We start from the raw sequence: 20,665 nt of genomic DNA, 5'->3' as shown, positions 1-20,665 counted from the left end.
TAGGTTTTTTAAAATTCAAAATTTTGATTTTTTTTAAATTCAGTGTACTTTTGAGAATGTGAATAAGAAATGTAGCTAATTTTGTCAGTGTTAACTTCAGTTTTGGACTTTACTTCAAAAAGTCTTCAGAACTTTGAACATGATCACAAGAGAGAGGGAGGTTTTGTGAAGATAGGTGGTTGTGAATGAGATCATCAGATGTGCATATTAAGGGTATTTAGGATCTACAGATTAAAATAAAAAAATATGTCTGGTAATAACTTTATTCTCTGCAAACAAGACGTGACTTATCTATAAATAATATCAGAATTGGAAAAGCTCTTTAAGACCAGTTATACTTTGTACTTTGCCTCAAATCAAAGTACTTTGCTTTCTGCATTCTGCAAAGAATTATAGGGATTACAAGACTGCCTGGGTGTTCTTCCCCCCCATATGCCCTTGTGGAAATTTCTCCAGAGCAGAATCATCCCATAGAATTGCCCAGACTGGTCAGTCCCACTATCTTCTGCGCTCCAAGAGAGTCCACTCTCTTGTCCATAACCAAAAGTTACTCAGAGTTTGGTTTGCACTGCTTCAGTGCTTCAGCACTTCAGCACATCCTCGGTTATTAATTTCTCTATCACAGCAGTGCCTACCCAGAATATGTTTTCCATCTGCCAAGTAAGCCAAACAAATTACCTAAGCTTACTCACTTCTCCAGCCTTTCTAGTCTTGCCATCAGCTTTTACAGCAGAAGGGCTCCAAAACCCAGATGTGCACACTGTTGGCTGAATAATTTAGCATATTATTAGCTTTTTTCCTTAATTTACTTGCAAACAGTAAAATCAACCATGATTTCACTCTAACTTGATGTGTTCTGTCAGCAGAGTGTTTCCTTAAGTTCAGGCTGTGCACAACAAGCACAGAAAGCTCTGCATTTATCCCCTTGAGAGTCTCCAACTCAATCTAATGCTATGCTACATCACATTATAGATTTACAAATCATAACTGTGTTTAGGAGTAGAATTTGCTGAGGATAGGTCAAAAATAGGTCAAGAGCTGAGTTCAAACAGAATTTCTATTTGCAGTAATAGGATTCACTAAGTTCATGTTTTTCCTTTATTCCTTATTTAGCCAACCAATTTCCTCTTAGGCAGATTCATCAGTAGTGCCAAGTTTAAGTTTCGGAGGGGTTGTTTGCTAAGACACAGGGCAGAAAAACAGGGGTTCTGTGGCCAATGAACCTACCAACCCTAGAAAGAGGAAAAACTTTCTTTTGTCCCAGTGGCACTCTGGAAATGAGATTCTATGCTATTGCTGACCTTACAGATTCAGGCAAAGACTCCTTTGCCACTTGTTTAGACTGTGCAACCTTGAACATATGCATGGATGACCCACCCTTAGGCACTTCTCTAATGCACGTAATTATCTGTAATAGTGTGGGATTCAAATGGATCTCATAATGGCTGAAAATATTGAGTGCTTTGTAGGTTTGCACCGAAACCCTCTAACACTACGTAATTCATTCAATACATTCATCCAAATTGATGTAGATCTGCATTCCACCAAAAAGTTCATCAACAATTTACTGACACCATCCCTTTAACTTGCTGCGTATCCTCAAACATGCATCTAAATGTGATTTCAGCATTGTTTGGTGGATGCACGAAACATGAGGCACCTCTTGATATCAGTTTCCAGTAAGAGCACCCTGCTAGGCAGAGCAGTCTGTAGCTGAGGAAGTCTGTTTTGATCCAAAAGTGGCAGCTGCCCAGGGATCGTGGTGGGAGGACAGAAGAATATGTGAATGAACTGAAAAAACCTGGAATATTTCTTGTCAAAGTGGAGACCAACTTCTTTGGGATAAATGGCAGAACTGATGAAAAGATGCTGCCTCTGTGGAAACAATACTCAACCCTTTAAAAGGTAGCAGAAAAGTGATTGGTTCTAACTCAGTATAAATTATGCATTTACAACCAGGCATATTAAGAGTTAGCATTAAAAGAAGTAGCAGAGATTGAAAACTCAGTCTTTAGAGATAGCTGTTTGGATAATTGTGTTCTCTTTGTTACAGTTTCTTCTTTCACAAGGTTATTAATTCACATGGTTTGCTGTAGTTCCCTGAGTCAATAGCGTTATGATAACAGACCTGATATTTCTATTAGTGGTAAGAAAGCAAAAGGCAAAAGTCTTTTCTTCAGGGATCAAAACAGAGAGATAAGTAGTACTTATTTCTCAGTTAAATGTTTACTTGACTTTTAAAGCAGTCTCCTAAATGTCAAGACATGACTCTGGGCTTTGTATTCCAATTCATATTTTCAGACTGTTTTCTATATAAATCAGTTCCTTTGTCACTTCTCTCTGCCAGCCTGCTCAGCTCCTTTGCTTTTGTGCTCATCTGTTCAGTGCTTTCTTGTCATTCTGTTAATGAGCTGTCTAGGCATGGGTTGTTGCTTTTGTCAATAGGTGTAGAGAATTTAAACAGTGTTGTTCTCTGACTGTAAATTTTTCATGGTATAACACAATTATTAATCCTACTGTGAATAAGACCAGACACAAAAATGAAGTGATGTATGTTTCTTGTGAACAAATTTTCAGGGACTGAAATGCAAACAATTTAAATACTTACTGAAAAAAAGAAGAATTGTAACAAAACACTTTAAAATAAGTTTATAAATATTTTGAAGTGGAACATGAAAATACTTTTGAAGAATAGATAATAATTGTATTCCCTTTCATGCTACTTTTCTCCATAGGGTATTTGGGGCAGCTATCTTTCTAACATCTACACTGAACATGATCATCCCTTCTGCAGCAAGAGTGCATTATGGCTGTGTGATGTTTGTAAGGATTCTTCAAGGTTTGGTGGAGGTAGGAGCATGCACCACTTTCGTCCTTTCAAACAGTTTGATTTTGAGATTTGGTTCTAGAAGCTGTAAGATCTCTTTCAATCAGGGTTTCTGATCAATATACAGTTTTACTTGCTACCCATTTTGAGATGATAATTTTTAAATTATACTGATTTATATTTCTGAGTTTACTTAAAGAAAAATGTATATTTCTGGTTCTGCAATTACAGTTATTTTGGTTTTCCTGTGCCATCAGCTGCATATACTAAACAGTTTTTTACTCTAGAACATATTACTATTCAAGTAATAGGTAATTCAGATTAGTTTGACATCTTCATATTAAAACAATTGAGCTCTTCCAGACTTACCTAACCTTTCCTATATCATTCCATGGTGACAATCAGCTAGGCAGTAGGAATAGTATCAGCAACTACTTCAATTGGAATGCAGTGAAAGCAAAACATGTGATGTGTGAAATGTCTGCCAGGGCGTCACGTACCCGGCCTGCCACGGGATGTGGAGTAAGTGGGCCCCGCCACTGGAGAGGAGCAGGTTGGCTACCACTTCATTCTGCGGTGAGTTGATGGGCTTATATGGTTTATGTAAGCATGTATCTCTATTAGATCTATCAATTTCATTATTTGAAGGGGATGCACAAACCCTCTGCCCTTTGCTACAATCAGCTTGTACCCTAAGCTTAGGAACTTGTGAATTCTTTTTTGTTTAATAGGTCATCATTTTATCATTTAAAGCCAACACTCAAAATGGCTCTCATAATTAACTAAAATGGGTCCAGAGGATCACACGAGAGAAATTATATTGTATTTTTTCATTTGCTTCATCCTTAGGAAATCCATGTATTATACATACTCAATGTACGCTCCTAAACAAGCACACACTTTAAAATTATCTGAGAAGGACTTCACTATTTTAGGTTGGTTGCTCAATATACTGCAGTGGAGGTGATGTAACTTCTTGCCAGTAGCTGTTTTGCTTCATTCTGTTTTGAGTTATGCTCAGACATTTACTTTGCTCTCTTCTCTATGTCCCTTTCCAGTGCTGACAGCTGAAGAAGAATGTCTGTAGGAGAAAATGTTCAGTAAAAATGTAAAAGTCACAGGAAAAAAGTTCTGTCCATTAGCAGTAGAGTTGTATGGCTGGGGAAAATACATCAGTAAAAAACAATATAAAAGATAAAAGAAGGAGTGAAGCAAGTGGAAAAAGCCCCATGTTTTTATATTTTGGGAATTTTATTTTTACTACAGGTGGATTCATGTTTTAATTATTTAGTTGTTTTCACTTCCTTCAGAAGAAAAGATCCAAAGAAAAGCCTCTCCACCCTCAATGTTCCCTCCTTGAAATTCCTAGTGCTGGATTTCTGGAGAAAGATCCATCCTTCGGTTTGACATCTATTTTAGTGGCTACAAATCACTGATCCTTGCACTTGAAAGGTGCATAGGAGCAGTGGAAAAGTTAGGAAAATCCAGGTTAAGCAGGTTCCTGGTTCTTCTATCTACATTCTGGCCTAGGGCTTTTCTGTAGGCAAGCTGTGGGAAAAATGAATTACATCAAGATGAGGGAGAAGGATCACTGTGAACCATTGCAGAGAAATATTTGCTAATGAGTAGAGCATTAACAAATGTTTATTAACAAAACATGTAGCACTCTCAAAACCACAAGTATCTCATTTCCTAGAATAATTCAGAGCAACACTCTTCACATGTAAAGCCATTGGCACTGTCTTGCACTGATACCTATTGCCTAGATTGCACTTAAATACTCATCTCTTTCCAGAAGACACTTAGAAATATATTTCACCACTATTATGTATTTCCCAATCAGAAACCTTGGCACAGACCACATTTTTGTCCTCTTTCTCCCCCCGTCAACATTTGCCTATTTATTCCAGCTGTTTGTTTATGCTGTTGATATGAATTAAACATGGTTGGTTTGAACACCCTCTCTGCTGCCAGTGCTTGTGTGATTGTGGATCTAGGGCCATAACAAGAACCCCCAAACATATCTGCAGTCAGCACGATTCCTTCATGAAGCTTCTGAAACTTGGTCCATTATCTTCTCCAAAACTCACCTCATACACCACAGTACCAGGTGGGATTTCCCACTCAAGTGCACGCATATGGCTTATGCCTCTATAGTGGTTTGTCATTAGTCTTGGATTTGCAAATCCTATTTCCTTACAGGATACAACTCTGCAAAATGAGACTGGTGACCCACGAGGGGTCAGTGCTTCCTGTCACCCCAATCAAAATTTTGCAGCTTCCATCCCATTCTCCAAGTTCATAAAAAATCAAACGCATTCCTCCAGTTCTGCTCTCCTGAGCACCTGTCTGGATCATCTGCTCTGAAAGCAGGGCACACGTACCATGGCTGACATGTTTTACTAATCTGTTTTCTCTTCAGGGTCTTACGCAGGTGCGGTGGTGGCCATGCCCCTGGCAGGTGTGCTGGTACAGTATATAGGATGGTCATCAGTCTTTTATATTTATGGTGAGTTGCCCAACATGAAGGATCTGCCACTAGATCAGTACTGCCAGTCGTTTACTAAAACCTGTCTAACAAGGATGGATCAAAGTTGTTTTGATGAATGAAGAGGTTGCAAATGAGTGTTCCAATTTATTCCCTACTCATTGCAGATTCTGAGAGCTTTCATTTCATAATCATTTGTTACAAAAGGTTGTACAATTGTTATGATCCCATGCTGCTCATCTTTAATAAAGCACGGCCACCTTTACAAAGTGGTCCCATGGGTATGGCCTTGTGGCTGATCTGTGGTGCATCATTCTTCCCCTCACAGTGCATGGCAGAGGTGGCTCCAACCAGCCTTGCACATCAGCAGCCCAGCTGAAGTGGGTTTTCTCTGTCTTCCCCGGAGATACAGAACACACCACAAGATTTGCAATTACCATCTTTTGGTGAAATCCCTTCAGGCAGATTGCAACTACATTATGGCCTGTCTGCTTTTTCTTTCCCTAGGTTCTACAGAGAGCTTTCCTCCTGCCTTTTCTTTGCCCCATGCATAACGTGATAAAAGTGACAAAACACTCAAATGCTGTGCAAGCAGGCATACAACATACACAGTTAGTTGCCATATCTTGTTACTTCCCTGGGCATAATTTCTATGCGAGTTTTGTTTAACTGGCACTTGAAACAAACTTTAAGGCTTGCAGGTACAGAGGTGTAACTTTACTGGCTTTGAAAGCCAAGTTGCTTTTCTGGCTCTTCAGGAATGTTCGGGATAGTTTGGTACGTGTTTTGGCTGCTTCACGCCTATGAGAGCCCTGCTGCACACCCAACAATAACCAATGAAGAAAGGATATATATAGAAACAAGCATAGGAGAAGGAGCCAGCCTATCTAATGCAAGTGTAAGTAAAAATAGGCTTTCCTTGTTGGCATTTTTGAGCACTTTGCAGAAGATGGACATATGCCTGGATGGATACTGTTAGCTGGATAAGAGGGGCAGAACTAGGGGCTTTTCCTGTCAAGAAAATTACAGAATTAGGCTCTTGCAGCTGGACCGGATGAGTACAGGAAAAGACGTAATGCTGTTTAAACTCTTGGCTTATGGAGCTTCTCAGATCTAGGGGGGGAAGGGCTGGGTTGGGAGGGAGAATGGCACATTCTGGTCTCCTGCTCTTGAGTAACTGTCATGCTTGTTCTAAAAAATATTAATGGATTTAGCTAAATAAGAATGTGACTGCAGATGTTAAATTGTCCAGCTGCCTTTTGAACTCCTATTAAGGATGATTGCAAATCTAATAGTTTAAAGACTGGGTTTCTGCCCTGCTCACTCTCTCAGCAGCTCAGGTCTTTGAAGACTTCACATCCTCTCTCTGAGAAGATCCTGTCAGAAGATCCTGGAAACTTTGAGTTAAACCTATTTTCCCATCAAACTTCCTTCCATTCCCTTAGGCAATTTTTTTTTTTGCCTGTAGTGAAAAACAAAGGTGTTTCTTGATAAACCAGTCATTCTTAGCTTTCAGTTTTGAACATTCTGGAAAAAAGTAACTCCAGTTCTTTCCTCTACATGTTTTGGGTAACAGCCTTGCTAGGAGTGTAAAATACCAGACTGTCTTTTTGGGCATGCATTTGAAATTTGGCTGGTCAGGTCTTGACTGGAGACACACACGCACTTGTTCCGGGTCATGGATTTTCCTTGCAGTACAGTGATTTTACTGCAGAGAAAACTGATACCAGCTTCATGGGTGCATGCATAACTGCAGGCATACGGTGGCCTGTAGAACATAATTAACACTTTTTTTAAAAAAAGGAGAATATCAATGTGTATTGCCATAGCTACAGATTTCAGCTTCTGATTGGAATTCTATTAAAAATCAATAGGTCTCTGAAGTATGTTTCTTGCTCTATGGAGTATTGAAGCATTATAGTAATTGAAAATGCCGAAAAACAAGTTACAGAAAATAAATTCTGTGGCATGGGCCTTTTTTTTTTTTTTTTTTTTTTTTAATGAAATTAATTAGGTCAAAGCAGGTAGCTGCTTGTTGCTGCACTGCATGTGTCTTAGCTTGGACAACCCTCTTTTCCTACTCCTTTCAACAGATGCCTCAAACTGCATCATGCCAGAAAGTGGGGAATGGCACAAGGTTTTCTCTAGTTTTCTTTGATTCTTTTACTAATCCTATTATCCCAATAGCATGATTCCAGAAGACCTCATGTAATTTCAGTAAGCAAGGCAATAGTAGTGCAGTATCCACCTTAAAAATCCTAACTGTTCTAAGAAAATGTCTCTATCTCTTTTTTGCCAGTAATTCAAGAGATGCATTTCACTTGCATTTTAAGTGATCTGCAGTGTAAATTATATGCAATGTACTTAGTAGGCTTGATAATAAAAGATACTGGTTCTTTATTTTGCCTCTGTCTACCCAATTTTGTGGGTTTTTTTCCCCTAGAAATTTAGTACTCCCTGGAAGAGATTTTTCACTTCAATGCCAGTTTACGCAATCATTGTGGCAAACTTCTGCAGAAGCTGGACCTTCTATTTGCTCCTTATAAGCCAGCCTGCTTACTTTGAAGAAGTCTTTGGATTTGCAATAAGCAAGGTAAATATCTGAGAATGAGCAGTAACCTAGGAGATGCAGCAGGGGAGGTTCAGGTTGAACATCAGAAAGAATTTTTTCCCTGAAAGGGTAGTTAAATACTGGAATGGTCTGACCAGAGAGGAGGTGAACATTCATACCTGGAGATGTTCAAGAAATAACTGGACATGGCACTTAGTGTTATGGTTTAGTTGTTTGAGGAGAACCTGATAGACCTGGAATCATTACAGTAGATTATTCACAGTATTTGGGATAACATACTTCTGCCAACCTGATAGAAATAAAAGTATGCAAGCATCAAATTATTAGAAAAAGGAGAGAATGGAGAACTTATTTTGGGAAATAGTTGATTAAAATTCCCCACATATTGTGAAAAACCACTAAGTAAGTAAGTAAATAGAAATACACATTTTGTTTAATGTTCACTCTTTAGCATTTAACCAGGTAATTTTTATCCTCTTCTTGATTTTTGTGACTTTTCATTAGCAATGGAGATCAAATTCTTTATAGATTTATATTCCGTGCCACCACCATTTCATTAAAATCAGAATTGTTACACTCCCTCTTTGGAGTATGAATGAGGAATACAGAATAATTGTTTTAGGAAAGTTTTAAACACTCTTTCAATTAACATACATACTTGCTATGTGGTAATTAGCAAGCAAGTCTAAGGCTGATAACAAAGAACATCATTGTTTATTCTGGGAGCACTGTGTGCCTAGGTTCTGCAAGAGAAGCAATGGTTGTGGCATGGTAGCAATGACACTAAATGGCCAAGTATACCGTGGAGATGAAGGAGAGGGATATTAAGATAAATTACATCTGTTTATTCTGAGCTGCTTTTCAATTATTTAGAGTTGCCTCTCTGTGAACCTCACTAATTTAAAACCAGTGTAAAACTGACTGTCAATGTAATGAGGTTGCACACCCCAGAAATAAACTCAAACTTCTCACTAAATTACTGCTTCAAATAAAAGCTTCTAGAAGATGACATGCTGATCACTAAAACTCTGCCTCAGGTGTCATACTGAGTCTGATCCTATTTGACATCTTCATTAATGACCTGGATGATGCAGCAGAGTATACCCTCAGCAGGTTTGCAGATGACACAGAACTAGGAGCAGTGGCTGATACACTGCAGGGTTGTGCTGCTGTGCAGAGGAACCCCAGCAGGCTGGCAAAGAGGGCTGACACGAGTCTCATGGAACCCAGTGAGGGAAAGTATAAAGTCCTGCAGCTGGGGAGGAGCAAGCCCAATGCACCAGTATGTGCTGGGATCTGCCCAGCTGGAAAGCAGCTTAGCAGAAAAGGACCCGGGGGTCCAGCTGAACACCAGGCTGGACACGAGCCACCAGTGTGTCCTTGCAGTAAAGACTAAAGGGCTGCATCATGCAGAAGACACCAGGTGAAAGGAGATGATCTTTCCTCTCAGCACAGCACTGATGAGAGCACACTTGAAGTACTGTGTCCAGTTCTGCACTCCACAGTACAAGAGAGACATGAGAAATTCTGGAGAGAGTCCAGTGAAGAGCGGTGAAGGAATGGAAATATTTCTCCTATGAGAAAAGGCTGAGAGAGCTGGGACTGTTTAGCCTGTAGAAGAGAAGGCTCAGAAGGGTTTTATCCATATGTACAAATATCTGAAGGGAGAGTGTAAAGATGAAAATAGGCTCTTTCCAGTAGTGCCCTGGGCACAAACTGAAACACAGGAGGTTCCTTTTGAACATGAAGAAACACTTTTTTACTATGAGAATGACTGTATACTGGAACAGGTTCCCCAGAATGGTTGTGGAATCTCTATCCTTGGAGATACTCAGAAACTGTCTGGACACATTTCTGGGCAATGTTCTCTAGGCAATCCAGCTTGAGCAGAAGGAGCCTCCTTCCAAACTCAACCATTCTGGGATTCTGGGATTCTATGAAAATGAAAAGAAGATGAACATCAGTTTATAGGCTTTAATCTCACAAGCATAAAAATGAATCCATGTTTTTACATATATGATTATTTAATAATTTGTAAAATTGTATCATGATGTCGGGCTTTATGCTGTATGGTCTTCAGTCCCTATGCAATGTGCAGGTGCTTCCTTCCTTTACACAGAGGCAGGTAACAGGGGTTGATTTGTTATTCAGGAAGGAGGTCCTTAAGAACACAAATAACAAAAATATATAAATGCAGTTGAAAACAAAGATAGAGCACTCCAGTATCAGGACACATATGACAGGACTTTGTGATGTCTACAATAGAATTTAATATAAACAGTCTTCTGTGCAACTCTTTTGAGTAACCATGAGTACTAGGGATATTGCATGGCATTTCTAAGGTGAGATTCTTACTTTTGCTCTGGTTTCTCCTCCTGGGCCACATGGAGATGTTTCTTCCCTTACCTGGTTTTGAGCATCTGCTGTAATCAGATAAAGTGATGCAGGGGAAAAGAGGTGAAGAAACATTATGGTTCCTGCTCTCTTGCCCCTAAATCTTGAAGAAGAAATGACAGTTAAGCTCTCATTTGTCTAATTGCAGGTTGGCCTTTTGTCGGCAGTTCCTCACATGGTCATGACAATCATTGTGCCCATCGGAGGGCAACTGGCTGACTTCTTAAGGAGCAGGAAAATCCTAACCACTACCACTGTAAGGAAGGTCATGAACTGTGGAGGTACTATTGGATTTTGAAAATATGACGTTTCAATTGTGCGCTGCAGTCGATGCAAGTATCATAGTTTCGCCCATGTTCAATTGTAACACGAGACAATTTACTCAAGATTGCATTTGTAGCTGGTTAATCTGAAGCAGTAAGTGGAGAGCTGATGTCTCATGACATAAATCCTTACTCATATAAGCATGCTTTAAAAAAGGGAGGAGACAAGAAGCCTGGTTAATAATTGAATTGGCAATAGAATGGTATGATCAAATAGGTCTCACCCTGCAAACTCGTACAAAGTTAACCCTGTACCTTGGTTCTGGAGAGACCTTTTCCCAGTGGATACATCTTAAAATAACTGGCCATGTTCCCATTTGCCAGTTCCAGCAGAACCCACTGACCAATTTAGGCTGAAAGGTTTAGAGTGGGGGCTAAAAAGCAAAGGATTTACAGGATAATTTTAACTCAGCACAAAATAATTTATTTCCAGTTCAGTCACTGAACTGAAAAATCAGTGACATGTAGGGTTGATATTGAATTAGAGAAAAGATTTCAAATCAGGCAGCCTGTGGACTAGTTAGTTGCTGGATTGCATCATTTATAGATGGCACGGGCTGCTAGAAATGGAGATGCCTGCAGCCAGTGATACCACATAATTTGGCTATGCATCTTCAGAAAGGATGATCAAATTTATTGTATTTTCAGGGCGTACTAATAGCGTCATTAAAACAAAACAAAAGAAAACAGAAGGGTTGTGATATTACATATTAGAAAATGTTAATTTCCAGCAATGGAAGTTCCCTGTGATGCTGAGGGATGTTCTGTTGTGTTGGTAGTACAGTTGTATGTAAAACCCTCTTTTGTTCCATTTACTAAGAAAATCTTACATCACTACAACCATGAGACATCAAAGGCAAGTCTTTTTCTCCTTTTCCTGTAATGTTTGTGTATTTGTGAATTTTTCTGGCTTTTGCACAGAGTCATCTTCTCATTGTTTTCCTCTATGGCTCAGTGAATTAACTTTACCAACTGCTTGGGTCATTTATACAGCAGTGAATGAGGAGAAAAAAAGAATATATTCTCAAACAATAAATATATAAATATTTCTGCAAATGCACAAGGCTCTCAAGTGTGTTCAAGAATAGCTAAAAAGTACAAAAGAATTTTCTTTCATTTAAAGCTGCTATTCTGGGTAGTACTTATTAGTATTTTCATGGCAACTAGATATTTAACTGTAATTCATTCTCATGTGTTTCATTTGAAGGCTTTGGGATGGAAGCAACCTTGCTTTTGGTGGTTGGTTATTCTCACACAAAAGGTGTGGCTATCTCCTTTCTGGTGTTAGCAGTAGGCTTCAGTGGCTTTGCAATTTCAGGTAAGGGTTAAACTTACTCTTGCTTTTACTATTCATGATACAAGTGATGTTATTATCCTCACTGTTCTTCTATCATAATTTCTATTATTTTGTTTGCTCCTAATGTGGCAACTTACAGGGTGTTTGCTATTTCTTCCCATATCAGAACTAATTTACTTCAGTATCTATGAAACAGGTTGCACACAGGACATGAATCCTTGAAAAGAGCCTTCTCTTTATTGATTCCAGTTTACATCAGCTTTCTGCTGTTATTGTCTAATATTCTTTTACACTGTCAGGCATCTTTTCATCCTGTTTAACTGTATGCCTAAAAGGAAAGAGAGAGAGAATTACTTTGCAGTCAATAGTTGCACAAGGGCTATCAGCTGCAATCCTGTCCCCAACCCTAGCACTCGGTTTCTGCTTTCTGTGTCAGCCCTCCCTATATTCCCTACAACCAGCCCTTCTCCAGAAGTTCACGAGTCTCACCCACATTTTATAATCTCAAGCTGTTTTGTGGCACCATGAGTATCAGCATCACTGAAAAAAAAAACCCCTTTTGTCATGAAGATTAAAGATTTTTTTAGAAGATTGAAGATATTCCAAGAAGACTGCCAAGAACATGGATCTAATGAACAAAATTGACCAGCAAAGTAACTGCTGGTCTTCAGTTATTTCAGGATTCTGCAGATGGGAAGCGGTTTTGCTGCTCACTTATGAGGTCTTTGCATAGCTGGCCATTTCTGTCAATCAACTTTTACTACAGGATTTTCCCAGTAGTCTACTTCTTACCTTATTTATTACCATGCACTTGGAACTCATCGTCACTTCTTGTGACCAACCATAGTTAATATGACTACTTTTCATTACCTAAGGAATGATAATTACCTGAACTGATATTTAATATTTGTTTTTATTTCTTAATAAAATATGTGCTCAGAAGACACACTACAGTAAGTATAGTTATTTTTCCAACTGATTTATGTTCTATTTTTTTTATCATGTTGTTAAACTGCTACTTAAAACACCAAAAGAAATTAATTATAAACACTACTACATAAAGAGATAGAAGACATTTCACTAATTTGAGGCATTGATTTGTTAATTGAAAATATTTGCCAAGTTCACTGTTTCAGTATGAGAAAATGGAAAGTACAGACACTTTAAACAGGGCCAAACAAATTTTATTTTCTATACAGAAAAATCTTCAGAGGTGTCGTAGGGAGGTTGCTACTCTTTTCGGTCTTCTTCAGCCAGAATGGCTGTGGAAAGTCCTGTTGGCCTGGTATTGCAATGCTGTACAGCTGTTTCTCTCATTTCTGTAGGCTTCAATGTGAATCACTTGGACATAGCTCCTCGTTATGCCAGCATTCTGATGGGGATCTCCAACGGCGTGGGGACGCTGTCGGGAATGGTGTGCCCACTCATTGTTGGTGCAATGACAAAACATAAGGTAACATTTCTCCATGTTTTCTGGGAAAAGGGTTAGGTAAGGCAACAAATTTAAGACATTTCAAAGATTCCTGGGGATTCTATTCCATCATTGGTGTCTGCAGCTGCTTTTTTTTGTCTTAAACATGCACTTTTTAAATACCACCTTGGCCTAATTCTCAGCTATTATAATTAATTATCTGTGTAGGTAGATATTATTTAATACCAAGTAAACCTGAGTCTCTGCAATATCTCTGTACAACTGTGCAATGCCTATAGGACTTGGAAAACTTCTCTGCAATGCATCTATACCCCCATGGTAGGGTTCCTCAGCAAACATTGATGTACAATAATATTTATGTAGTTGTTAGAGAAATCCCTGCATTTCCAAATCCATAAATATTTCACATGCAAGAGAGAAACTTCTCTGTGAGAAAAAAAAAAACCACACAAAAACCCCCCCCAACTTTTATTATATTTGCTGCTGTTATTAAAAAAAAATCTTTACAATGATTCTCATAAATTTTTCTATCTTTAGCATCAGGAATCAAGCAGTGATCACAGTCATTCCTCAATATGTGCTAATTCATGGTGTAATTCAGAGGGTGATATTTCTTATTACTGGAAACTTAATGAGACCTGCCCCATTCTTTCAGACCCGTGAAGAATGGCAGAACGTCTTCCTGATTGCAGCCCTGGTTCATTACACTGGTGTGATATTCTATGCTATCTTTGCTTCTGGGGAGAAGCAGGAATGGGCTGACCCCGAAAACCTCAGTGAAGAGAAATGTGGCATAATTGATCAGGATGAACTGGCTGAAGAAACAGAGATGAACAATGAAACTTTTGTAAGCCCAAAGAAAACGTATGGTGCTACCAATCAAAATAGTGAAGTACAGAGAAGGGAATGGAGGAAGCAAAAACAAGTAACTCAAGACATGGAGGAACAGACTTCTTACCATTATGAAAATGGAAATTTTCAAGATTTGTCTTAATACTTGAAACTGTAAGATTTGTATAGCTACTCTCCCATGACTCCTGCCTATCTGCCCCAAATCAACAGGTATCCATGTTTATTGTCTTACTCAATTATTTAACATCTAGTCCTGTGGCTGGATTTGAGGGGTGACAGTTCCCTCCCAGTGGTGTCTAAGAAGGCTAACAACAATGGGACTGGGATAAGTGATCCTAAATCCTATCCCAGCCTGCATGGGTCAGCCAGCATGACCTTGGGAGATCAGCCCTGGCAGGGCTCCTGCCTTATGCAAGCTGTAGAACTGTAGACTGTAGAATCAAGGAGTTCCCTCCTCACCTCATCTGAACAGCGAAAGGACAAGTGATATCAGATGGTGGATGGGCAGTGATCTATGTAATCCCTGGGTCTCCAATGGTGTCACAGTCTGTAGGGAGTGGCCCTGCTTTGCCTTTTTAGGATTCCTGTAGAGTGGCATTTGAACTGCTTAATCCATGTCAAAACACAACCTCATGCTAAAAGATAAGAGCAGAGGGAAAAGCAGATTTATGACAGTAGGCTGTAATTAATTACTAATAGTCACTCCACAGGGTGGAGAGGAACATGTGGCAAAGGTGGCACAGGATTGCTTCAACAGTTCCTACAAATTGATTAGCAGATATCTTTATATGCACACCCCACAGAGTATGGAAAAGACAATAAAATGGATACTTTAAAATTTTCTCCCCCTCCAAAGATTTTGCTCTGGCATGAAATAATTTTGAATACAAAATCATCATTAGTGACGCAATATTATTAATCCTTATGAAAGGAAATGGAAATCTTAGCCCTGGTTTGATTGGGATTTTCACTCAATTCATTATTGTGAAGTAATTTGCATATATTTTTCTAGTATTATACTGATAGAGTTCCTGATCTCAACAGTCCTCGTTTAGGTGAACGAGCTTACTTACAGGATTAAAGTATTTAGTTCTTGATCTGTAAATTTTCAATGCCTCAGTCTTGTTCTTGCTATGAATGAAGCACTGTACCATTTGAGAGTTAACAGGGTACCTATGTATAAAAGTAATTATTCTCTGCCATTGGTACATATTTTACAGTATAAAGTGGCTTTAGCCTTTTTCTACCATTTTTAGAATCTAAAAGTGGAGCATGCTATATCATCTCAAACTAGTTAGCTGCAACTCAGAGACTCACTGTGGCATTAATACTCTTTTCAGAATGGATAATTTCAATAAGCTGTGATTTAGTCTCTCATTATAACTACTGCCTCATTAAATTCAAGTGAAAGCTATCTTGTCTAGCCTACGCTGTGCTTTGTGATGTTTCAGTATTATTGTTCTCGTGTACCATATGCAGCCACTGTGATGCACATAAGATTTGAGCGTTTCTCAGATCCATTTTGCTATTTTGTTGAAGTGCAATTGAATAGTATGAGTGCAATTACACTTGTACACACATCTGACTGGATGATTTATCTTCCTTACAAACAGGTATATTGGGAAGTTAGCTAATTCTCTGTTCATGTCCCTTGTTTCTCTTCTACTCAGCAAAATCCAATCTGCAACTGTATATGAGTAAGAAGGAAAGTGAGTTCGATGGATACATGCCTAATTTGACTGCAGTGAAGAATTTTTAATTGATATGAGCACATAATTTAATGAAAGGGGTAGTTTTATAGTACAGCTCAATCCTGTTAAAAACCCCCAGTTTATTAATAAGCCATTCAAAAAAACTTGTCACTTTGTTCTGTTAAGTCAGAAAATAATATTTTTTAAAAATTCAAAACTTCATTTTAGCTAGAGTTGCTTATTTAACTACTGGTATTTAGAACAGGTATAAGAAAAATACCTTATTTCTTTCATGTGATAGCTTTTGGGGATTTAATTGGCAGGAACTTGGGTGAAATATTCTTATCAGTCTATCACAACAGCAGGACCAGCTGCTGTCAAGCTATTTTGCAACATCCACCACAATTTACAAAAGAAAGAGGTCCACTACTTTTTATATGTGCAAAACAAACAGCTTCTTCCTCCCTCTCCAGTAACATAGCATGCATATAACTTGCTACAGGTAGTCTGATAAGGAAAACCATAATATGAAAGGATTCAATATAAGAATCTGTGTAAGTATAATCTGGTGGAGAAAATAGAAGATCATACAATGTATTATTCTAGAAACAGTAACATTTGCTTAGAAGCAGCATCACTTTTCCAGTAATGATGAAAGGTAACTTTCCTGTCGTTAAGAGGGATACAAAGAGAGTGAACGTTGCTGTTGTGACAAAGAACTACAAACATCCCAACAGTTTGGGAAATGGCCACCTGGCCCATGAGGGTTCAGTTGCCTCTCTGGTGAGAGTAGCTGCTATTTTTTCCTGTTGCAGATGCACCCCAACTGTCACAAATGACAAGCCACAGCTCAGTTTAGCAGAATCCACAAATAGACTGATTTAATTCAGTGGAAGTTTGACCTCAGTGGACATTTGAGCATTAATACATTGAAAGAAATGTCTTAAAAACATCTGGACAAGCTTTTGCATTTAAAAAACCCCTCTCTTTCTTTTCTAAACTTAACTGTTTGCACTAACCCTATATATAAACTCTTACCAGTTGAAGTTACATACATGCCATAGTGCTTTTCCAGGCACTCACGGGGAGATGTTTGGGCTTTCTCCCTTTCCTTTTCATTTGTTTAAATATTTCAGGTGCATTGCTTGAAGTGTAAACATCAGCACTGGTTGGAAACTAGGTTTTTTTCCTGGAAATCTCTGCACTTAATCAATTCTTTGATTTACACAGCGGCTTCCACAATCCTGTATGACAAAGAATAAAGACAACCTGTTGAAAACAAACTGACTTCGTAGCTTCAGATTTGCTGGATGTTTCTATCTGCAACTTGCTCCAACAGAATTGCTAGTGGAGTCTAAGAAAATACAGTCACTGAGGGTGTTTTCCCTACAAAATGACTTCCTAAAATATGTCAGAACTTGGAACATTTAAACAGTCAGGGAAACTAGGATATCCCACTCAGGCTTCTAAAAAGTCCTATCTCAAATAGTAGTGGATGTGAATAATTCAAATGATATTTTTTATGGAGAAATAGTAGCCTGATTACACTTCACTTATCACGTTGAATATTTTTCTGTCCCCATGTCCAAAATAATTTTGCATCTTTTCAAATATGACAGAGGTCATACAAATCAGTTTGATTTAGAAATGGCTTTCTGATTGCAGGAGAAAGCAAAATTTACTTTACATTGGAATAAAGATCTTAAGTAAGCCAGATTCAGCTCTCCATTAGTTGAAACGGTAGGAGAGTCCACAGGAATGAATTCAAATCTGAGGAGAAAAAAAGCAGTACAGTAAGTCCCAGGAATATGTTGTTCAGTGTTGTTATCTACTGATCTCTCTTAACAAAGAAAGCTGTAGCTTTTATTTCTTTGACAGTTTATATTTTTAGACACTACTAGAAAACCATATTTAATGATAAATAATACTTCTATTTTTGTAAGAGTTAAACAAAATGCTCCTTGTAGTGAAAAAGGACAAATTAATGACAGAAATTATTTAAAAATTCACCTGAATAGGAATTTCTCTGGGGAAGTAATCACTTAGTCCAAAAGAATGTACATTATAGAATAGATAATGTACATATAAGAATATACAAATAAGAATAGAATTACCTTTGGGGTAAAATATGTAACAAGGGCATCCAGATATTAACAAAGCACCAGGAGGAGTCTCATGTGTAACATCATTAACTGAAAGCAAAAAGGTAAAAATTAACTCAAGGTCAGGCAAAATGCATGAAGGCTTCATGTGTGTTTCCAACTGATTTCTTTTGACAGTTACAGAGATCTGTAAGTTTAATCATTATTTTAAGAAACATTTTATAAAACACCATATTTGTTATCTTTCTTTTTATTTTCCATTGAAGATCTTAATTTTAGACTACTAATTAATTATTCCTATTTTCAGAGAGGAGTATTTTTTGTGATTCAAAGAGTAGAAAGGAGAATAGAGAAAAAGAGAAAGCAAATTGCAACCACAAGGCCATGCAGACAGAGGGCTGAGGATGGATAAGAAATCAATTTTAAAATCCTGGAAACAGAACTTGAAGTTCTCTAGATTTTGGAGTTAAAAACCTATAGGATGTGCCAAGACCTAATATTCTGCATCATCCTAGGGTCCAGGGAATTGAGGTCTCATGTCAAAGCTCAGGTCTCATGAAATCAGGAACAAAGGAGATATTAAAAACTCCTCATTCCTATGTCTTTCAAATGCTTATGTTGGATTAGATAATACTGCTGGAAAGGTAACACTGCTAATACCATTGCAGCTCTGTGTGTCCATGCAGAAGACAAGCTTCCTAGGAAAAATGCTTTCAACTACTTACTGGTATCAGTTATTTCTTAACTTCCATTTGATAACAGTGTTCAGCTGTGACAGAAAAAATTGTCTCTTTTTTATCTCAACTTGGTTTTGTGTTTATACTGCTTAGTGTTTATACTGCTTATCATTTATTTGTCCATGCAAAATTACATAAGTAAAGAAGGAAATTTATGTAAGAAATACAGTAAGATTGTGCTTCTTCATGCTGAACTACCTGTCGCATAATAAGAGCCAACATATTTTTTCCACAGAATAATTTAATATAATAGGAATTTCCACAGGGTATTTTAAGTCTTGGTCACAATAAAACTTGACCCATTTATTTTGTTGATCCCATCCCATATTTTCATGTACTGCCCCTCAATTTGATTACTCTATTGGATATCTGCAGTAGCTAACAAACTACTTTTGTTTATGTATAACCATATTTATCTGTTCAATAAACTCAGTGTTCAGACACTTGCTGTACAATTTTTCACAACTATTTCCCTGTTTTAGACTTAGTTCTGTCTGCATGACAAATTTAGAACTCCTCTGAGCAGGTCATGGCTGTTTTGTTAAATATGCGTCAGGAAAACACTGGAACTCATGAAAAATACATCTCCATTGGCTCGGAGTTATAGTTGCCCAGAGGTGTCTGACAGATCTTTAAAGCATCAGCAAGGAAGGCAACATTTGTAAACCAGGAAATATTTGAGTACCCCCAATAAAAATACCTCTGCTCTCTGAAGCTGACAGTCATCACCAGAAGCAACATGCCAGGTGCTTTCTCTTGGCTGGGAATAACTGTAATGAACAGCAGCAGAATTAATGGGAGAAACTTGCTGATACAGTGCTTAAGATAAGGAAAACAGGACTTTCTCTTCTTCTGGGGAGGGGACTTCAGTCCCATCTGCTTGTTCCCTGCACCTCCTCTGATATGTAATCAAAAGAAAAATGTCTGCAGGTCCTGAGAGACCCCATTTATTTCTTGGCAGTGATCAGTTGTGTAGTTTGTACTGGTACAAATCTGCAGGGGGCTGGAAGTGGTTTATGGGCTCTTGCTGATTTATGTTGGGCAAGGGGAAATTATAGCACTAACATGAAACTTGAATTTAAGTGTGAAAGAGATTAACATTAAAGATGAATAAGTGAAGGACAATCAGTGTGAATGGATGTAATATTACTTTTGTGGAATAATGCTGCTGTGTGGAGCAGACATGGGCAACTGGGAGTAACTCCAGCAGGTAGGTTTTCTCTCAACAAGGGAGTGTAATGGAATTACCTCTGTCCTGCACTCTTCACTTCCCATTTCCCAGTGCCCTTTACTGGCTGCAGGTTTACCTGCTACAGTCCTTGGATGGAGTGCAGAAAAGTGCTGCAATCACACCAGACCCCTACCTTTACCTTGTATTTTCTTGTTTTCATGAGTGGCTTCCCTTGACCCTTGCTAACCGATGGAATGGTGAACGAGAAACCAGGGCAACCCAAAGTCAAAATTAGCCAGGGTTTACATTTTAGCATATTCCTTATTTTATTTTATTTTATTTTATTTTATTTTATTTTATTTTATTTTATTTTATTTTATTTTATTTTATTTTATTTTATTTTATTTTATTTTATTTTATTTTATTTTATTTTATTTATCTTATTTTATCTTATTTTATCTTATTTTATCTTATTTTATCTTATTTTATTTATTTTATTTTATTTTATTTTATTTTATTTTATTTTATTTTATTTTATTTTATTTTATTTTATTTTATTTTATTTTATTTTAATTTTTGCTAGCAAGAGGCAAATTTTGTGCCAAGGTTGCTGGCAGCAGAGGCTGGAACCGTGGGTCCTTGGTGGGCAGCTGGAATGTTACCCTGGCTGGTGAAAGGTCAAGGCCATGCTGGCCTGTCCTGCTCCCTCTGCTCTGCCAGAGCACACAGCAAACTGTCATGCTTGTAGGGGGCTGAAGGGCAAAGTTGCTGAAAAAGCT

The 20,665-nt window shown here is 38.0% G+C and overlaps 1 protein-coding gene across 1 annotated transcript in view; it reads left to right on the top strand.

Moving 5' to 3' along the window:
• Positions 1-20,322, top strand: part of SLC17A8 (solute carrier family 17 member 8) — a 31,283-nt gene extending 10,961 nt beyond the window's left edge. Inside the window, exons 4-12 of the mRNA XM_063396237.1 lie at positions 2,736-2,850; positions 3,316-3,403; positions 5,250-5,336; positions 6,074-6,213; positions 7,759-7,908; positions 10,430-10,562; positions 11,812-11,922; positions 13,227-13,354; positions 13,989-20,322. Coding sequence (XP_063252307.1) covers positions 2,736-2,850; positions 3,316-3,403; positions 5,250-5,336; positions 6,074-6,213; positions 7,759-7,908; positions 10,430-10,562; positions 11,812-11,922; positions 13,227-13,354; positions 13,989-14,327 — 1,291 coding nt within the window. The 3' untranslated portion in view covers positions 14,328-20,322. The remainder of the gene's footprint in view (positions 1-2,735; positions 2,851-3,315; positions 3,404-5,249; positions 5,337-6,073; positions 6,214-7,758; positions 7,909-10,429; positions 10,563-11,811; positions 11,923-13,226; positions 13,355-13,988) is intronic.
• Positions 20,323-20,665: the final 343 nt, after the last annotated feature.

The sequence above is a fragment of the Prinia subflava genome, chromosome 4 (assembly GCF_021018805.1).
Source record: "Prinia subflava isolate CZ2003 ecotype Zambia chromosome 4, Cam_Psub_1.2, whole genome shotgun sequence".
Taxonomy (NCBI): Eukaryota; Metazoa; Chordata; class Aves; order Passeriformes; family Cisticolidae; genus Prinia; species Prinia subflava.
Note: the sequence above shows the minus strand (reverse complement) of the source record. Positions and strands in the feature narration are given on the sequence as shown.